The sequence below is a fragment of the Musca vetustissima genome, unplaced genomic scaffold, assembly GCF_032173495.1.
Source record: "Musca vetustissima isolate MV318-11 ecotype Yass unplaced genomic scaffold, APGP_CSIRO_Mvet_v1 utg6662, whole genome shotgun sequence".
Taxonomy (NCBI): domain Eukaryota; kingdom Metazoa; phylum Arthropoda; class Insecta; order Diptera; family Muscidae; genus Musca; species Musca vetustissima.
The window spans coordinates 102,164-116,924 of NW_026873128.1; the positions used below are offsets into that span (position 1 = coordinate 102,164).

The following is a 14,761-nucleotide window of genomic DNA, read 5'->3' on the forward strand; positions in this document are numbered from 1 at the left end:
GCAACGTCCAAATCCCTCAGTATAAGGGTATATAAGGGTGCCTAAAATAATATTGGTATTGTGGAGTTTCGTTTTTCAAAACAATTGCCTGTAATTCGGTATTTTTCTATCCCAAAAATTATAAAAACTTGTCAGTGTTTTTAATTGGCGCTCATATGATATCATGACGATTTAGCCATGTCCGTCCGTCTGAAGGAATTGAGGTAGATCGCCAACATTTTGCATAGAGCCGTCTTTTGTCTGCAGACAGGTCAAGTTCGAAGATGGGCTATATCGGTCCACGTTTAGGCATATCCCCCATATAAGGGTACCGCCCAATTTTCGATATTTTGGGTTTCTTGGGCGCGCTTTTCAACCGAATTAGCTGAAATTTGGTACACTAAAAATTATAAACATCGGTCCACTTTTTCTGGTAGCCCTATATACCCCCAATTTACGGTATTTTTGGGTGTTTTAGACGCGATTTTAAACCGAATTCGCTTATATTTGGTACAATGGGTTCTTATTGGATACCAAATTTTTCCACTAAAAATTGTGAATATAGGTCCATTTTTCGCGTTTTTCAACCGAATTCGCTGTAATTTGGTATTTTGCAGTCGCATATGGTAACAAATCTTCATTAAAAATTGCTGAAATTTGTATTTGGTGTACACAATGGTTTACATAAACCGGTTAGTAGAATTATCGGTATAGGTTAACTTTTTGGTATGTTCCCTATATTTTCATTTCAAGTATCTGTCAGATACCTATGGTGGGTAGGGTATCCAAAGTTCGGCCGGTCGAACTTAACGCTTTTTCACTTGTTAGTTCTATTTACTTAGAATCTAGACCACTTAACATACAACAATTCTTATTCTAGCACACGCAATATTTGTAGCACCGTTTAACGCTTTTTATTGTTTTCCATTCAGTAGTAGAAAAGTTAATACATTTAACTATTCAAGCTAAATCATTTCATCAAAAATTATTTATATTCAATATATCCAATCAAAACAATCCAACTAACCAAGATAAAATGAATAAATATTGGATTGGGTATGAGATCAAAATATTACTCTTCCCGATAGTTACCAACATTTTCTGCCACACAACTCATTACGACATTTTTTAGCCATCACCCTGACTCAAATCCAAATATATGAAATTTTCGCTGATAAAGTCTGTATTCTAATTTCAGTTGCATTTTTTGAGATCACTATGTGTATATAATATTTACATGTCGTTCTAGCATCAATTGATTACCGGTGTTCTACGTTGGAGGGCAACTACATCACCAGACCACGTGCTATTCACGCTTCTTAATTCTAAAGGTAAGACACGTTTGATATTATTCTAATTTCTTGACATGAATCTTTATATGTTAACGTTTCTGTTAAGTATAGCATGTTAGCAATAGACAAAGATAATTATAAACGCAATAAACTGTATGTACAAAATCTGTCTGTTTAGCCGGGCCTAAAATTGAAATACAAAATATTCATCACTGCTCCTTGTGCATTTATTATTTTACTTTTACATTCGACTGTACATGGACATAACGTGCCCAAAATCACGAAAATACCGAATATTTATTGGTACCATAATATGGGGACGACCTGAAACTTTGGTCAATATTAATAATTTTGGGTAACGAGATTTGGCAATAAGAAACCAAAATACATCTAAATTTGGTTAAAAATGTGTCTAAAATCTCCAAAGCGTTATATGGGGGGATACCCAGAAACTTAGGCCAAGTTTACTATTTTTATGTACTGATATGACTTATACAGTTAGAACCAAATTTCAACTAATTTTGTTGTCCAAAATCGCCAAAATATCGAATCTTGGGAGGTACCGTTCTTTGGGGGCTACACCAAAACGTGGACATATATCCCATTTGCAATACCAAACATCCTAGGAGTACTAGCAATGTCTGGGCAAAATTTCTGGGCCCTATTTCAAATATTGCGATCTCTATCGTGATTTCAACAGACAGGTGGACACGCATAAATCAACATAGAATTGTATTCTGATCAAGAATATTTAAACTTTGTGGGGTCTGTGGTGAATATTTCGAGGTGTTGTAAACGGAATGACAATATGCACAATATATAATATATACTACATATAAGGTTTAAAAAGAGAAGTAGCTTACGCTTTGTTAAAAACGCTAAAAAAACCATCAGTTTCTAGCTGAATATATTTGTTTCAGCTATGTCTAACTATATATGACTACTATTTCGATATAACCGAACTTGACTGTATTTTGTTGCTTAGCCGAACAATACAAAAGCGTCGAAGTTACTTGCGGCGAAGTTACTAGAAAACTAGACAGTTTTTAAATATTACAAATCAATTTTAAAAAATGAGAAGTACGAATAAGAATGAAATGTAAAAAGAGAAGAACAACAAAACAGTGACGTAAATTGCATACTTTTAGTGAAAACCGTTCTTCACAAAATAAATAACAATTTAATGTGGAGTATTGAGAAATAGTCAGAATTATCTTCTCGACTATAATTATCTTATCTACTATATATTATTCTAATCATCCCTGCTTCCGATATATGTACAAACATAATGAATAGGTTTGACTTCAAGTTTGATAACGCCGCCTGTTAGATGTAGTTGATGGTACTACTTACCAGCAACGTACACAGGATTTCATTTCGGGGGGGCCCGGTAGTACAAAATGAAAAAAAATCGCTGTTGCAGACATACATTGCGTACGTCCCTGCTACTTACCATAAACGATCCCATTTTTTATGGTAGGAACGTATACAGGATTTTATTTTGGGGTGGCCGCTAGTACAATATAAAAATATTTCCTGTTTCAAACATAAATTTACTGTGAAAAAAAATTAATTAAATGGCTACGTCGGTGGTTTAGGGAGTAATCATAGTTTGGAAATGGGTAATATTGAAAAATTTTCAACATAGCTAAAGCCTTTTATAACTCGGGAATTATTAAAGTATGTAAGAAAAAATAGTTTTGGATTTATTGGTCTGTCGTTGCAAACTTGTCATGATATTGTCTGTTTTAATTTACAGAAATAGGTAAAAACAGGGTGGGGCAACCCAAGTTTTTTTTACGTTTGTCTTTTCTCTATATGTGACTAAGCCACTCATTTCACGGTCTTCGTGATAAAATAAAAGTAGAAGCCTACAAATGAGAACTATATCCCTTATGTATAATTTTTCGGAAATTTATTTGCATCGACCTTTAAATTGTGCTGAAGCTCGACTTTGAGTGGTTTTTGATTTTTTCTAGTTTCACAAATCACGCAATCGCGAATTTCTGACTAAACTTAGCAAAAAATGTTTTTGAAAATACCGAGGATTGATTGCATTTTCTGCATATTATTTCCGTTTCAATAAACCGTTTCAATAATAACAGACTTTAAAAACTTCTGCCAAAAGAGAGATGTGCCCGATTTATATCAATAATAGCATGTATTACTACATCCATTATTCTTAATGGATCGCATTGAAATAGGTATAGATCGATATAAGAATTGTGTTATTTTAATATCATTTGAATTATCGTAGTGTTTACATGATCTAAACACTAGGATAATTCAAATTATATTTTTATATCATAATAATGTAATCTCCTAAATTTTTATTATTATTTTTTCAAATTTCACGAAAATGTACAACTTTTTCGAATATAAATAATAAACGAAATTTGATTTTTCATCCGAAGATATTTAAACATAAAGTAAAGAAATATGAATTTCAGATCGCTTGAAACACTTTTCAATTGAAACATACGATTCGTTTATTTTGAAAGTGGTTTAAGTCCGTTTTAGGTTCTACTAAAAATCTTGGTTTTCTAGAAAAGTCTACAAAACATATTACGTTATATATTATATCATTTTTAAGGGAACCCCCCCCCCCCCCCCCCATTCTCGATTTTTTATTTTTAAGATTTTAAATGGGCTGGTAAATGAATACCAATGCTTGTTAAGGTTTGTAACTTGGCACATATATATTTGAAGATTTAAAAAGGAAGAAAAATAATTTACAAAAATTTGTTGTTGTTGTTTTGTTGTTGTTTTTTGGGTGCAAAGAAAAGTCCACATTTTCGATGGCGGGCATGATAACTCCTCACTGGAACATCGGAATCCGAAAATTCCAACTGTGTCAGAAAGAGGACATGTCTGGCTCTCGTATGAACTAGGATTATTGACTTCGCTCTAAAATTAACAAAATGGTGGACCTTTGAAAATTTTTTTTTGGAAAATCGCCGATTTTTTACCAAAAACCATGTTAAAAAATAAGGAAGATCTTCACCGATTGGCTTTATCCTAGTTCATACGAGAGCTATACACTCTCAGAGAAACGCTGCAAAATTTGGATCCGATTGGATTATTGGTTTTTGAGTTATCGTGCCCGCCATTCACAAAAAAATGTTTAGAGTAAAACGCGTTTAAAGTTTGAGAAGCCCTTTAGCCGTCACTTAATGTTGATACAATAAATCGGATATATCTTCAAGACTTCTTGAGATTTTCACTTGAAATTAATACGAATTATATCAACAAAAATTTTGACACCGAGAATGGGGGGGGTCCCCTTAAGGGCACAAAGCCACAAACAGAATTAATACTACTTGACAAATCAAACGCAAACCTTTATAAATCTCAATATAAAAAATAGACTAAACCCATTTTTTCTTATACGTGCAAAAGTGTTCGAATTGACTTTTTTTTAATTTTAATTATACCCGGCCCGGATTCCGGGTATAGCATATTCTAATTTAGCAAAAGTTGATTTTTGTAAAGTCGGCATCTTCATCTTACAAATTGGAAATATGCTATTGAATGCTTACCACTCACGAAAAAAGGAATTCCACAAAAATGAGATAATGAGGCCTCAGGACTTTATATCTATAATGAAATATGTTTTAAAATATATAGAACATGTTACGGACAAACACGCTTCAGATGTATTGAATGAACAACAGTTAAAGTGCCTTGAGGGGAAGTAAAAATCCTTGAATACTGTCGTTAGACGTAAACTTAGAAAAAGTTGGGGAGGATACATCCAGAAGTCTATTGTTTAAGAATTGAAAAGTGATGCATTCATTTAAAAAAGTCAAAGAATATTTCCGTTGCTACGTGGAATTAGAAGCATTAACTGGAGGAGAATTTTCGTCATAATAAGCACAATAATCAGTTTGAGTTTGAATCCAACATTTTTAAAAGGTCAAGGATATGACTGCGCATTTAACATGTCAGGCAATTATAATGGAGTACAGACCATTATTAAGTCAAAATTCATTTCTGTTCTTTCATTCATTCATTGTTCTTTATATATTTTAAAATTAAGTTTAAATTCAGCTGCTAGAAATTCGAAATATATTTTCAACAATTTTTGAAATTTGCTCATTCTTTAGAACATCCAAACTTTATGTACAATATTTCGAGAAGCAAATAAATCTTTCAAAAGACTACATTCATATTGTGAAACAAATGGGTTGCCAGGATGATTGTGTACAATTGTTTAACGAAGAATGAAGGTCGATGGTCACTTTATGTTTATAATTATGCTGTAGATTAGAGCAGGTTCGGTTGTTGAGAAGAAACTGAGACTCGGTAGAAAATGAGCACCTATTAGTCTGTGCCGCCTGTAAGCCAGGGCTGGGCAATGACACAGGAGATGCTCAATTGTCTCCGTTTCCTCCTCGTCAACACAGAGTCTACAGTAATCAATTGCATCAAGATCCCATTTACTAGTAAAAGCCCTGATGTTGCAGTGACCAGTGATGATTCCTGTCAACAATTTAACTTCAGCTTTGCTCAGGTTCAACAGTGAGTGCGTTCTTTTGGTAGACAGAGTCGGCCAAATGGATCTTGACACGTTGCACCTAGGTTCGTTGTGCCAAATTTCACAGGCCATTTGTCAAAGAATGCCTCAAAATTCCTATAGAAAAGACATATGGGTGGTTTGATTGAGTCATCAGTTTCTAGATCGTTGGATTGAGATCCTCGTCTAGCTAGTTCGTCCGCTCTTTCATTACCCAAGATGTCACAATGTCCTGGTACCCAACACAACCGATAGCTATGGTTAAGTTCTTCCAGAGCTGCTCTACACTTGAGGACGGCTTCGGATTTGATGTAACAAGATTTGATGGCTTTAAGAGCCGCTTGACTATCCACAAAGATAGTCACCGGTTCAACGACCTCAGCATCCAAATTTTTTATCAATTCCGATGCCTTCCAGATCGCGAATATTTCAGCTTGGAAAACACTACAATTGCAATCCACCTTGTAGGATAACTCAAGGCCTAACCTTTCACAGTAGACGCCTGCCCCAGTACCTTCTTCCATCTTGGATCCGTCTGTATAGAAGGCCAGACCGTCCAGAGGAGGGTTATTTCGTTTCCAGTCTTCTCTACTAGGAATAACGACATCTACATCGTCAAATCTAAGGATTGGTGATATATAGTCGCTTAGTTTAGCGCGTTGGTCCAATATAGCTGGTTCATTCAGAACACTACCATGCCCAAAGGTACAGTTCCGCCAGAGTTTTTGTTCATGCAGCCTTAGGGCTCTACGCGCAGCCTGACACTTAATGCTGAGGCCCAGAGGCTTGAAGTACAGCATTGAGTTCAAAGCTGCTTGTGGCGTACTCCTTCTGGACCCTGTAAATAAAATCCCGGCGGCTCTTTGTACCTTGTCTAATTTACTGGATGTCGACTTTAGACTCAGACAGTTCCGCCAAACAAGAGAACCATAGGACAAGATGGGCTTTACCACAGTGTTATACAGCCAGTGTATAGTCGATGGTTTTAGCCCCCAGCGTTTCCCAATGGAGTTCTTGCATGCATAGAGTGCAATCATTCCTCTCTTCGCCCGCTCCTCAACGTTCCTTTTCCATCGTAGATGACGGAGTCGTCGAGATTGGAGAGGGTTAAGTCAATGACCTCCTCTCTATCCCTAACTTTAAAAATCGGATCACTACCCCTATTGACAGTCCAGGATTGTGCCGAGGTGAAGTTGCACTCCATCCAGTGTTGGTGGAGCAAAAACGCCGAGCTTACGCTTCCTAGTGAACATTACCAGTTCCGTCTTCGTTGGATTTACACCAAGACCATTTGCCTTGTCCCAGCGTGACAGCGTCAGTAAGGCTCTATGCATAAGCTCCGAGATTGTAGACGGTAATTTTCCGAAAATCAATATCACCACGTCGTCCGCGTAAGCTACAACTTTGATACCTTTCCCGTCCAATTCCCTCGATATAATATTAATTACCAGTAGCCATAGTAACGGCGAAAGCACTCCTCCTTGAGGTGTGCCTCTAGTTACCGTTTTCCTGATTTTTGTATCCCCCACACTTGAATTTATAACTCTGCTGTTAAGCATTTTATCTATCCAATATGTCAGGGTATCAGGAATGCCAACTTCTTTAAGTGAGTGGTTTATGGATTCAAGTTTAACGTTGTTAAAGGCTCCCTCTATATCTAAGAAATACGTAAAATTTGAATTTTCCATGTTCCCCTCAATATAGCCTACCACTTCGTGCAGTGCAGATTCCACAGACTTGCCCTTTATGTATGCGTGTTGTGAGTTGCTAAGAGAGGTGGTGTCTATACGACTCCTAATCTCCAGGACGATCAGTCTTTCGAGAGTCTTGAGGCGAAAGGATGATAGGCTAATGGGTCTATAGTCTTTTGGTGCAGAGTGGCTTGGTTTCCCTGCTTTGGGAATGTAAGTAACCTTTACCTCGTTCCATAGATCCGGAACATACGAGAGAGTCAAACACGCAGTATAGATCTTCTCAAGGATCATATATATACTTGGCGAGGCATATTGAAGCATCACCGGTAGAATACGAACTGGTCCTGGCGATTTATACGGCTTGAATGTGTTGACCGCCCATCGTATCTTATTTCTGTTAACCACCTTGCTAATGAGATCCAGATCCGGAGTGGCAAAAGGCTGAGTGTCATCACGTTCACCGTCGATGGTACTCATGTCTTTGCAACCTGGAAAATGAGTCTCTTAATACTACCGATGAACTTCGGGTCCTTGGATAGTAGTTTTCGAAACCTAGCAGCGTCGTTGACTCCTTCTATCGACTCACAGAAATTTACCCATGACTTTTTCTTCGCGCGTTTTATCTCACTCTTGTATTTATTGAAACTAGCTCTATAGGAGTTCCAATCAGTGTCGAGTTTAGACTTATGCGCCCTGTTATACAATCGTCTGGTCCTGAGCTCGCCAAGTTCCTTGTTCCACCACATTGGCCGAGATTTCTTCCCGGGGTATGTGAGCGGACAGGATTCCTTATGGCAACCAAGGAGAACATCCGTAAGATTTTTTCACGGCCGCATTGAGTTCCACAGCTGTTCCTAAGTTTGTGCTAAGAGTCAGCTGGGAGTTCGTTAGCTCCGTGAATTTCTTCCAGTTTGTTCTCCTTGGATTCCGATAAGGCTGTTGTCTACCTCCGTCAAAAGAGTACTCAAAGAGAATCTTTAAATGATCCGAGAAGGAACATTTATCAGATACCCCCCAATTTCTGATGACAGAGTCGTCTAGATTTGAGAGGATTAAGTCAATGACCTCCTCTCTATCCCTAACTTTAAAAGTCGGATCACTACCCCTATTACATATGCGTAAATTATGGGATAAAATAAATTCGAAAACGGAGCCTCGTTTGTTTGTGTCCTTGCTACCCCAATGAAAATGGTGAGCATTTGCGTCGAATCCCAAGATAACATTGCAGGGGCTCGTCATTTCATCGAGCATTTTCCGTACACAGGTGCCTGGTGGATCCATCTCCTCAAAGGGCATATAGACTGAGGAGAGCAGGGTGGCCTTCCCCGTCGTATGCTCCAGCCTTACAGTGCACATCTCACCATTGCTGTAATTAGATAGAAGGATTAGATTTAAGCTCTTCTTACCTACTATACATGATCTCACCTTGTGCCCCATGGACGCGGCGAAAATGTCAAAGTTGGCATTCTTTAGTATAAATATATGGCTCCTGAACTAAGGCAATGTCCACTTCCGAGTTCGTGAGGGACAGGAGTAGTTCGGCGGCTGCGGCCTTGCAATGATGCAGATTGATCTGCATTATGCGCAGCCTATGCCGCTTCCCCACTCCTACTGAGTTTCGGTGGATGTGTTCAGTCGAAACCGAACCCATCCTGAACCGAAGTTCAGTTTCCCCTCAACTCTCGCCACCATACCACCATCCTCGCTACAGGGAGTTAGACTGACCACAGTCCAGCTCGATGTAGTGAGGCTGGGGTTTTGTAGCGCCAGCATATTCAGCAGGAGCTCCTTGTCCACAGAAGGTGGGGGAACCCAGGCTGAAAGGATCCGTCTTGTTGGGATTTCCGCTAGGGAGACCGCTGCAAGGTTTGCTCCTTCCCAGAGCCCGCCAAAACCACTAACGGTTTCCAAAAGGAAATCCTTGGATTCCTTGTTTAAACAGTTAATGACTTTGGCACCCTTCTGCATGAAGGCACTACCAAACTGTCGATCCCCTTGGTCCGTCCCACAGACGATAGCCGACCGAAGGGCTCCTTCAAATAGCAACCAATGACTCTCACTGATTCTGCCCTGATGATCAGCTTTGTCTATGATCGCCACAAGAAGGTCTTCTTCAGTGGCTACCTTAGTTGGTCTATCATACGGCTTACGCTGTCGTTGACTACGAACCTTGGAGGTCGCCTTTCCAGAGGAGGTTGAAGACTTCTCCGTACTTGGTCGTTTCTCCGCAGTTTGTTGTCCAAAGCAAGCCGCGTAAGAGGTAGAAGGACCGTCTTCTTGGGTGAGGGTTGCGGACCTTCTGAAGAGCGGATGCGCTTCACAGATTTATTCTGTGGGGCGACATCTGCTCCCCCAGGAGACGATGGTTCCTTTACTGACTTCCCCTTCTTCCTGTTTCGACCACTTTTGGGTCCAGCCAGGGCTTTTGCCTCACTCTTGTCGTTAGGCGCAGAATCGGGCTTTGAGACAGAGCCCTCCGCACGTTGATCACCCTCATGGGTGACATTTTGCTTTGAGATACTCTTAATTGCCTTTTCCTGTGCATTCTTACATGGTATCACCGTGGTGTCCAGCTCATCATCAGTTATGGTAAGATTTAATAATCCGGAAGCGTGTCCCCACATTGCTCTTCCGGTACCAGTCTGTCTAACTGGTCGAAGAGTTCCTTGCTTTGTTCCTCTAGACTATCGCGGATAGCGCGTAGAGTCCCATGTAGGTCGTCCCCTCCCAGAACTACAGTCCTTTCAGCCAAAGACTGATTTTCATCAGTCTTTACATGCTCGTTTGCCAAAGGAGTAGCCGGTTCGTCAACGTTTTGGTTTGGAATTGGTGCGCTTGTAGCAGGTACAGCTGTAGGTGCCAAGGCATCCACACCTAGAACAGCCGGATCACAATCGCTTGATCTCGACGACACGTGGCGTGTGACCAACGATTGCCGCCGGTACTGGGTTATTAACTCCCTGCACCGTAACTTTATTCTTTTTGCTTCTTTTTCCCATAGTAGTTAATTTATTTAAGGGCACTACCCCGATCCATTTTGGTCCACGGGGGATCCGAAGATCCCCAAGGTTTCCACACGAAGTACAGAGAAAAGTTGATCTAGGAGGCCTAGGTCAGTTTTTCTCTGCACATCATGGAGACCCCCTTTTCATCCGCCACCCGGGAAGACGCGCCTAGTAGGAGATTGGCAACTCCCCTAGGGAACCGACCTATATTAATCCATAAACATGACATTTGTTTATTACAATGGGAAAAAATTATGTAAATCAATTTCAAGCAAATGTTTAACAGTCGGTGGGAAATATATGAACTTCTACAAAACGCAATTACGTCATTCTATGCTCAATTTTGTAGGTTGTGCAAAATTTCATGTCTATCTGGCAAACATTATGAGTTTGGTGCACCATTTACTTAAAATCGGACGAAAATATATACGGAACATATATCCAAATATAAACCGATTTCAACGATAATTGTCATAGGTTAGGTTATACTAATTTCAGTACGTTATGTTCCTATCGGATATAGTTTGGTTCCTTCGTGAATCATTTACTTAAAATCAGACGAAATTATATATGGCAGACTGGGTATTGGCGCACAATTATTTAAAATCGAACTAAACGATTTATGGGAGCTATATCTACATCTGAACCGATTTCAACAAAAATTTACGGACATTAAAGTAGGTCTTATTCAGTACGCTGTGCAAAATTTTGCTCAATCGGTCAAATATTGCGTGTTTGGTGCACCATTTAGATAAAATCGGATGAAAATATATATAGGAGCTATATTTAAATCTTAACCGATGTTCTCCATTTCAATAGCGTTCGTCCTTGGGAAAATAAACAAATTAAAAATATAGAAGACTTGTTTAGAAATAAAGATTATTTTTTTAATATGCAATACATTTAATATATACGCAATAATTTAATAGTAATGAAGTTATATTATTTTTATTTTTTTATTCTATCCATTATATTTTTTTCTGTTAATTGGTGTGGCACCCAAATATTGAGCTTCTTTTTGAATCCAGCTTTGTGTAAATGGTTTAAAACAGGTTAATGGTTGATTTTTAGCTCCTGGGCGATGTTACAACTGCTAACATGCCGGTCAACTTTGATAATTTCTCCGATTTTATAGACATTATATTTTCCCCCAAACTAATATTTGTGATCAATGCCATTCTCTGGTGTATATACTAGTCTCGGCGTCTATGGATTAAATTATCATGTATGTGCACAGGCAAGGCAAACTTTATTACCTCCATCGACTCTTTTTTAGCAAAGTTACGCATCAGAATGTTTCTTGGTGGAACAATAATCTAGAAAGATTAAAAAAGCAACGAAATAAAATGTGAAATAAATTCAACAAGAATATTACAGCAGATAAAATGCATTTAAGGAACCAAACCCCCCATTCTCGATTTTTTATTTTTAAGATTTTAAATGAATACCAAAACTTGTTAAGGTTTGTAACTTTGCACATATATATTTGGAGATTTAAAAAGGAAGAACAATAATTTACAAAAATTTTTTGTTGTTGTCTTCTTGTTGTTTTTTGTGATTAAAGAAAAGTCCTTATTTTTGATGGCGGCATGATAACTCTTCACTGGAACATCGGAATCCGAAAATTCCAACGGTGTTAGAAAGAGTACATGTCTGGCTCTCGTATGAACTAGGATTATTGACTTCGCTCTAAAATTTACAAAATGGCGGACCTTTCGAAAAATATTTTTGGAAAATCGCCGATTTTTGACCAAAACCCAAGTTAAAAAATAAGAAAGATCTTCACCGATTGGCTTTATCCTAGTTCATACACTCACAGAGAAACGTGTAAAAATTTGTAATCGATTGGGTCATTAGTTTTTGAGTTATCGTGCCCGCCATTCGCAAAAGAGAAACACGCGTTTAAAGTTTGAGAAGCCCTTTAGCCATCACTTGATGCTGTATATATATATATATATATATCTTCAAGAGTTCTTGAGATTTTCACTTGAAATTTTGTGGGGACATTCTTGAATTAGTGTAGATTCGAATTAAATCAAAAAATTTTTTGACCCCGAGAATGGGGGGGTCCCCTTAAATGTAAACATCTGCAAGTATCCAAAATATGAAAAAATATACGGCGGTTCAATAGAGAAATTCATTGTATAAAAATTAACGATAGCCAACACTTTTGGTCGAAAGAATATTCTAATAATAACTTCCCAACGGTACAAAACAAAATTAATTCTAGACCCACTGGCGATTACATTTTATTAGGTATTCGGAAGTATAGAAGAACCAATTTCATTAATAGAACTAAATTCGGTATTAACAACACTGAATGGTAAATTTCTGGAGAAGATAGCATTAACTACAGAATGATTTCTATAATGCCTAATGAACTAAAATATGGACTACTAAATTTATATATCAACATTTTTGACACATTGTAAAATTTATCAGTAATATCCTTAGATTTTACAAAGGCATATGATAAAATTGGCATTCTATTGAAATCGTGGAAAATAGGAACCTACATAATTAAATATTCATATTTTATTTGGATGTCTATTGGATGTATATATAATATTGTCTCCAACCTTAGTGTTTCGATTGTTTCTATCCTATCTACCATAGTTTCGGGTTGGGTGTGGGTCTTGGATAGAAACTTCTTGATTTTTGAAACGTCGTTGATACTATCTACCTTTTCGCAGAACAGCTTCCAGGAGGTGCGTTGGCGGTTCTTGTCAATATATTGTATTCTTTCCGATTATCGCGGAAGTTTGTAGTGTGCAACGGGTTAATATTGTATTATATTACATGAAGATGATTTGGAATGAATCGTTTGACTTGGCACGCATAATTCACCAGCCTTATTGCTCGTCGTTAGGGTAGGTTCTTGTCAAATTCATCCATTAATTATGCCAACTACCAGTTAATTTTATAATGCGTGCATGAATTTATTATACGAAGTAGATAAAAGAAAGAAAATAGATAGAAGACTAGAAAGGGATAGAAGGGAACCTATAGTCCAGGTGGAAATCATGAGAAGGAAGAAGAAGAGTGTTTCCAACATAGTTTGTTTAAGCCATGCAAAGCTGTAGGTGCATGGTCAGCCCTCCCATCCTGTCTACCATATTGATCCAACCAACAACGAATCGTAAAAGTTTATATGATAGACCCATATTTAAATTACCTAACTTCACCTAACCGAACCCTTTAAAATTCAAATTTGAAATTCAATTTAGACCATGGTTAACAAAACCAAAAATTTATTAAAGAAAAATTCCGTCTTAATTTAACAACTAATTTTTTTAATTATAAGAAATTTCAAATTATTAAATATATTTTTGTAAATAAAGTTATTTCCAAAACAAAAAAATTCATTATGCTAATTGAAATAACCTGAATCGTTAACTAAAAGTAGAATGCAGAATATTCTTCAACAAAATCTACTTAAAAAAAACTAATAGCAATAAAAAAATTATATTGGTACACAAAAGAAAATAATATTGATTAAAAATTATTTAAAAAAATTATTAAAAATTAATTAAAAATATCAAAAACATATTTTAATATCGACATCATTCGAATTGAAACATAAATATCACCATCAATTTGTTAACAGGTTAATCTTTTTATGTATGTTTGTGTGTTTTCTTTCTCAATTTCCTTTTCTTCAACAGAAGATCAGCTGTGCAGTTCATTGACCTATACAAGTGTTGCTTTCATGCAAACACACGCACACACGGTCAATAACTTCTGCATATTCGTTGACGGTTTAAATGCATTAATGTATAATCGAAGTTATTTAAAAAAAATTATATCATATAAAGCAAAATTTATAAAAAGAAATACTTCAATAGATATACGTTGTTGGATTTATTTATAAAAAAACATTCAAACAAAAGCAAAATATTGCTAACTAAATTTGTAGGGGAAGCAGTGCTTTCCAAACTGTATACTCTCATTAGCAGAGTTAACATCGCTAGATGATCGTAACAGCGAGTTTTATGTTAAACGAGCACTAACATAAACAAAACCAACATCCGTATAATCTAACAGAGGAAACAAAGGCAAACAAACACCAACATCAATAACCTTTAAATTAAAAGCAATATAAATTCTTTTAAACATGAAACGACAAAAAAGAATAAATTTTTTGTTTAAAAGGAATAATTTACAGAATATTTATTTTTGTTTACAATTGATATGTGGATTCTAAGAGCGATAACGGTTAATCCGCTTACTTCTTAGTTCCAAGCTATCAACTGGTTGGTGGTTGCTTGCTAATAG

At 37.1% G+C, this 14,761-nt stretch overlaps 1 protein-coding gene across 1 annotated transcript in view; it reads left to right on the forward strand.

The window, feature by feature from the left end:
* LOC133323030 (disco-interacting protein 2) overlaps positions 1 to 14,761 on the forward strand; it is a 103,142-nt gene that overhangs the window by 71,166 nt on the left and 17,215 nt on the right. The window contains exon 5 of the mRNA XM_061531992.1: positions 1,229 to 1,310. Coding sequence (XP_061387976.1) covers positions 1,229 to 1,310 — 82 coding nt within the window. The remainder of the gene's footprint in view (positions 1 to 1,228; positions 1,311 to 14,761) is intronic.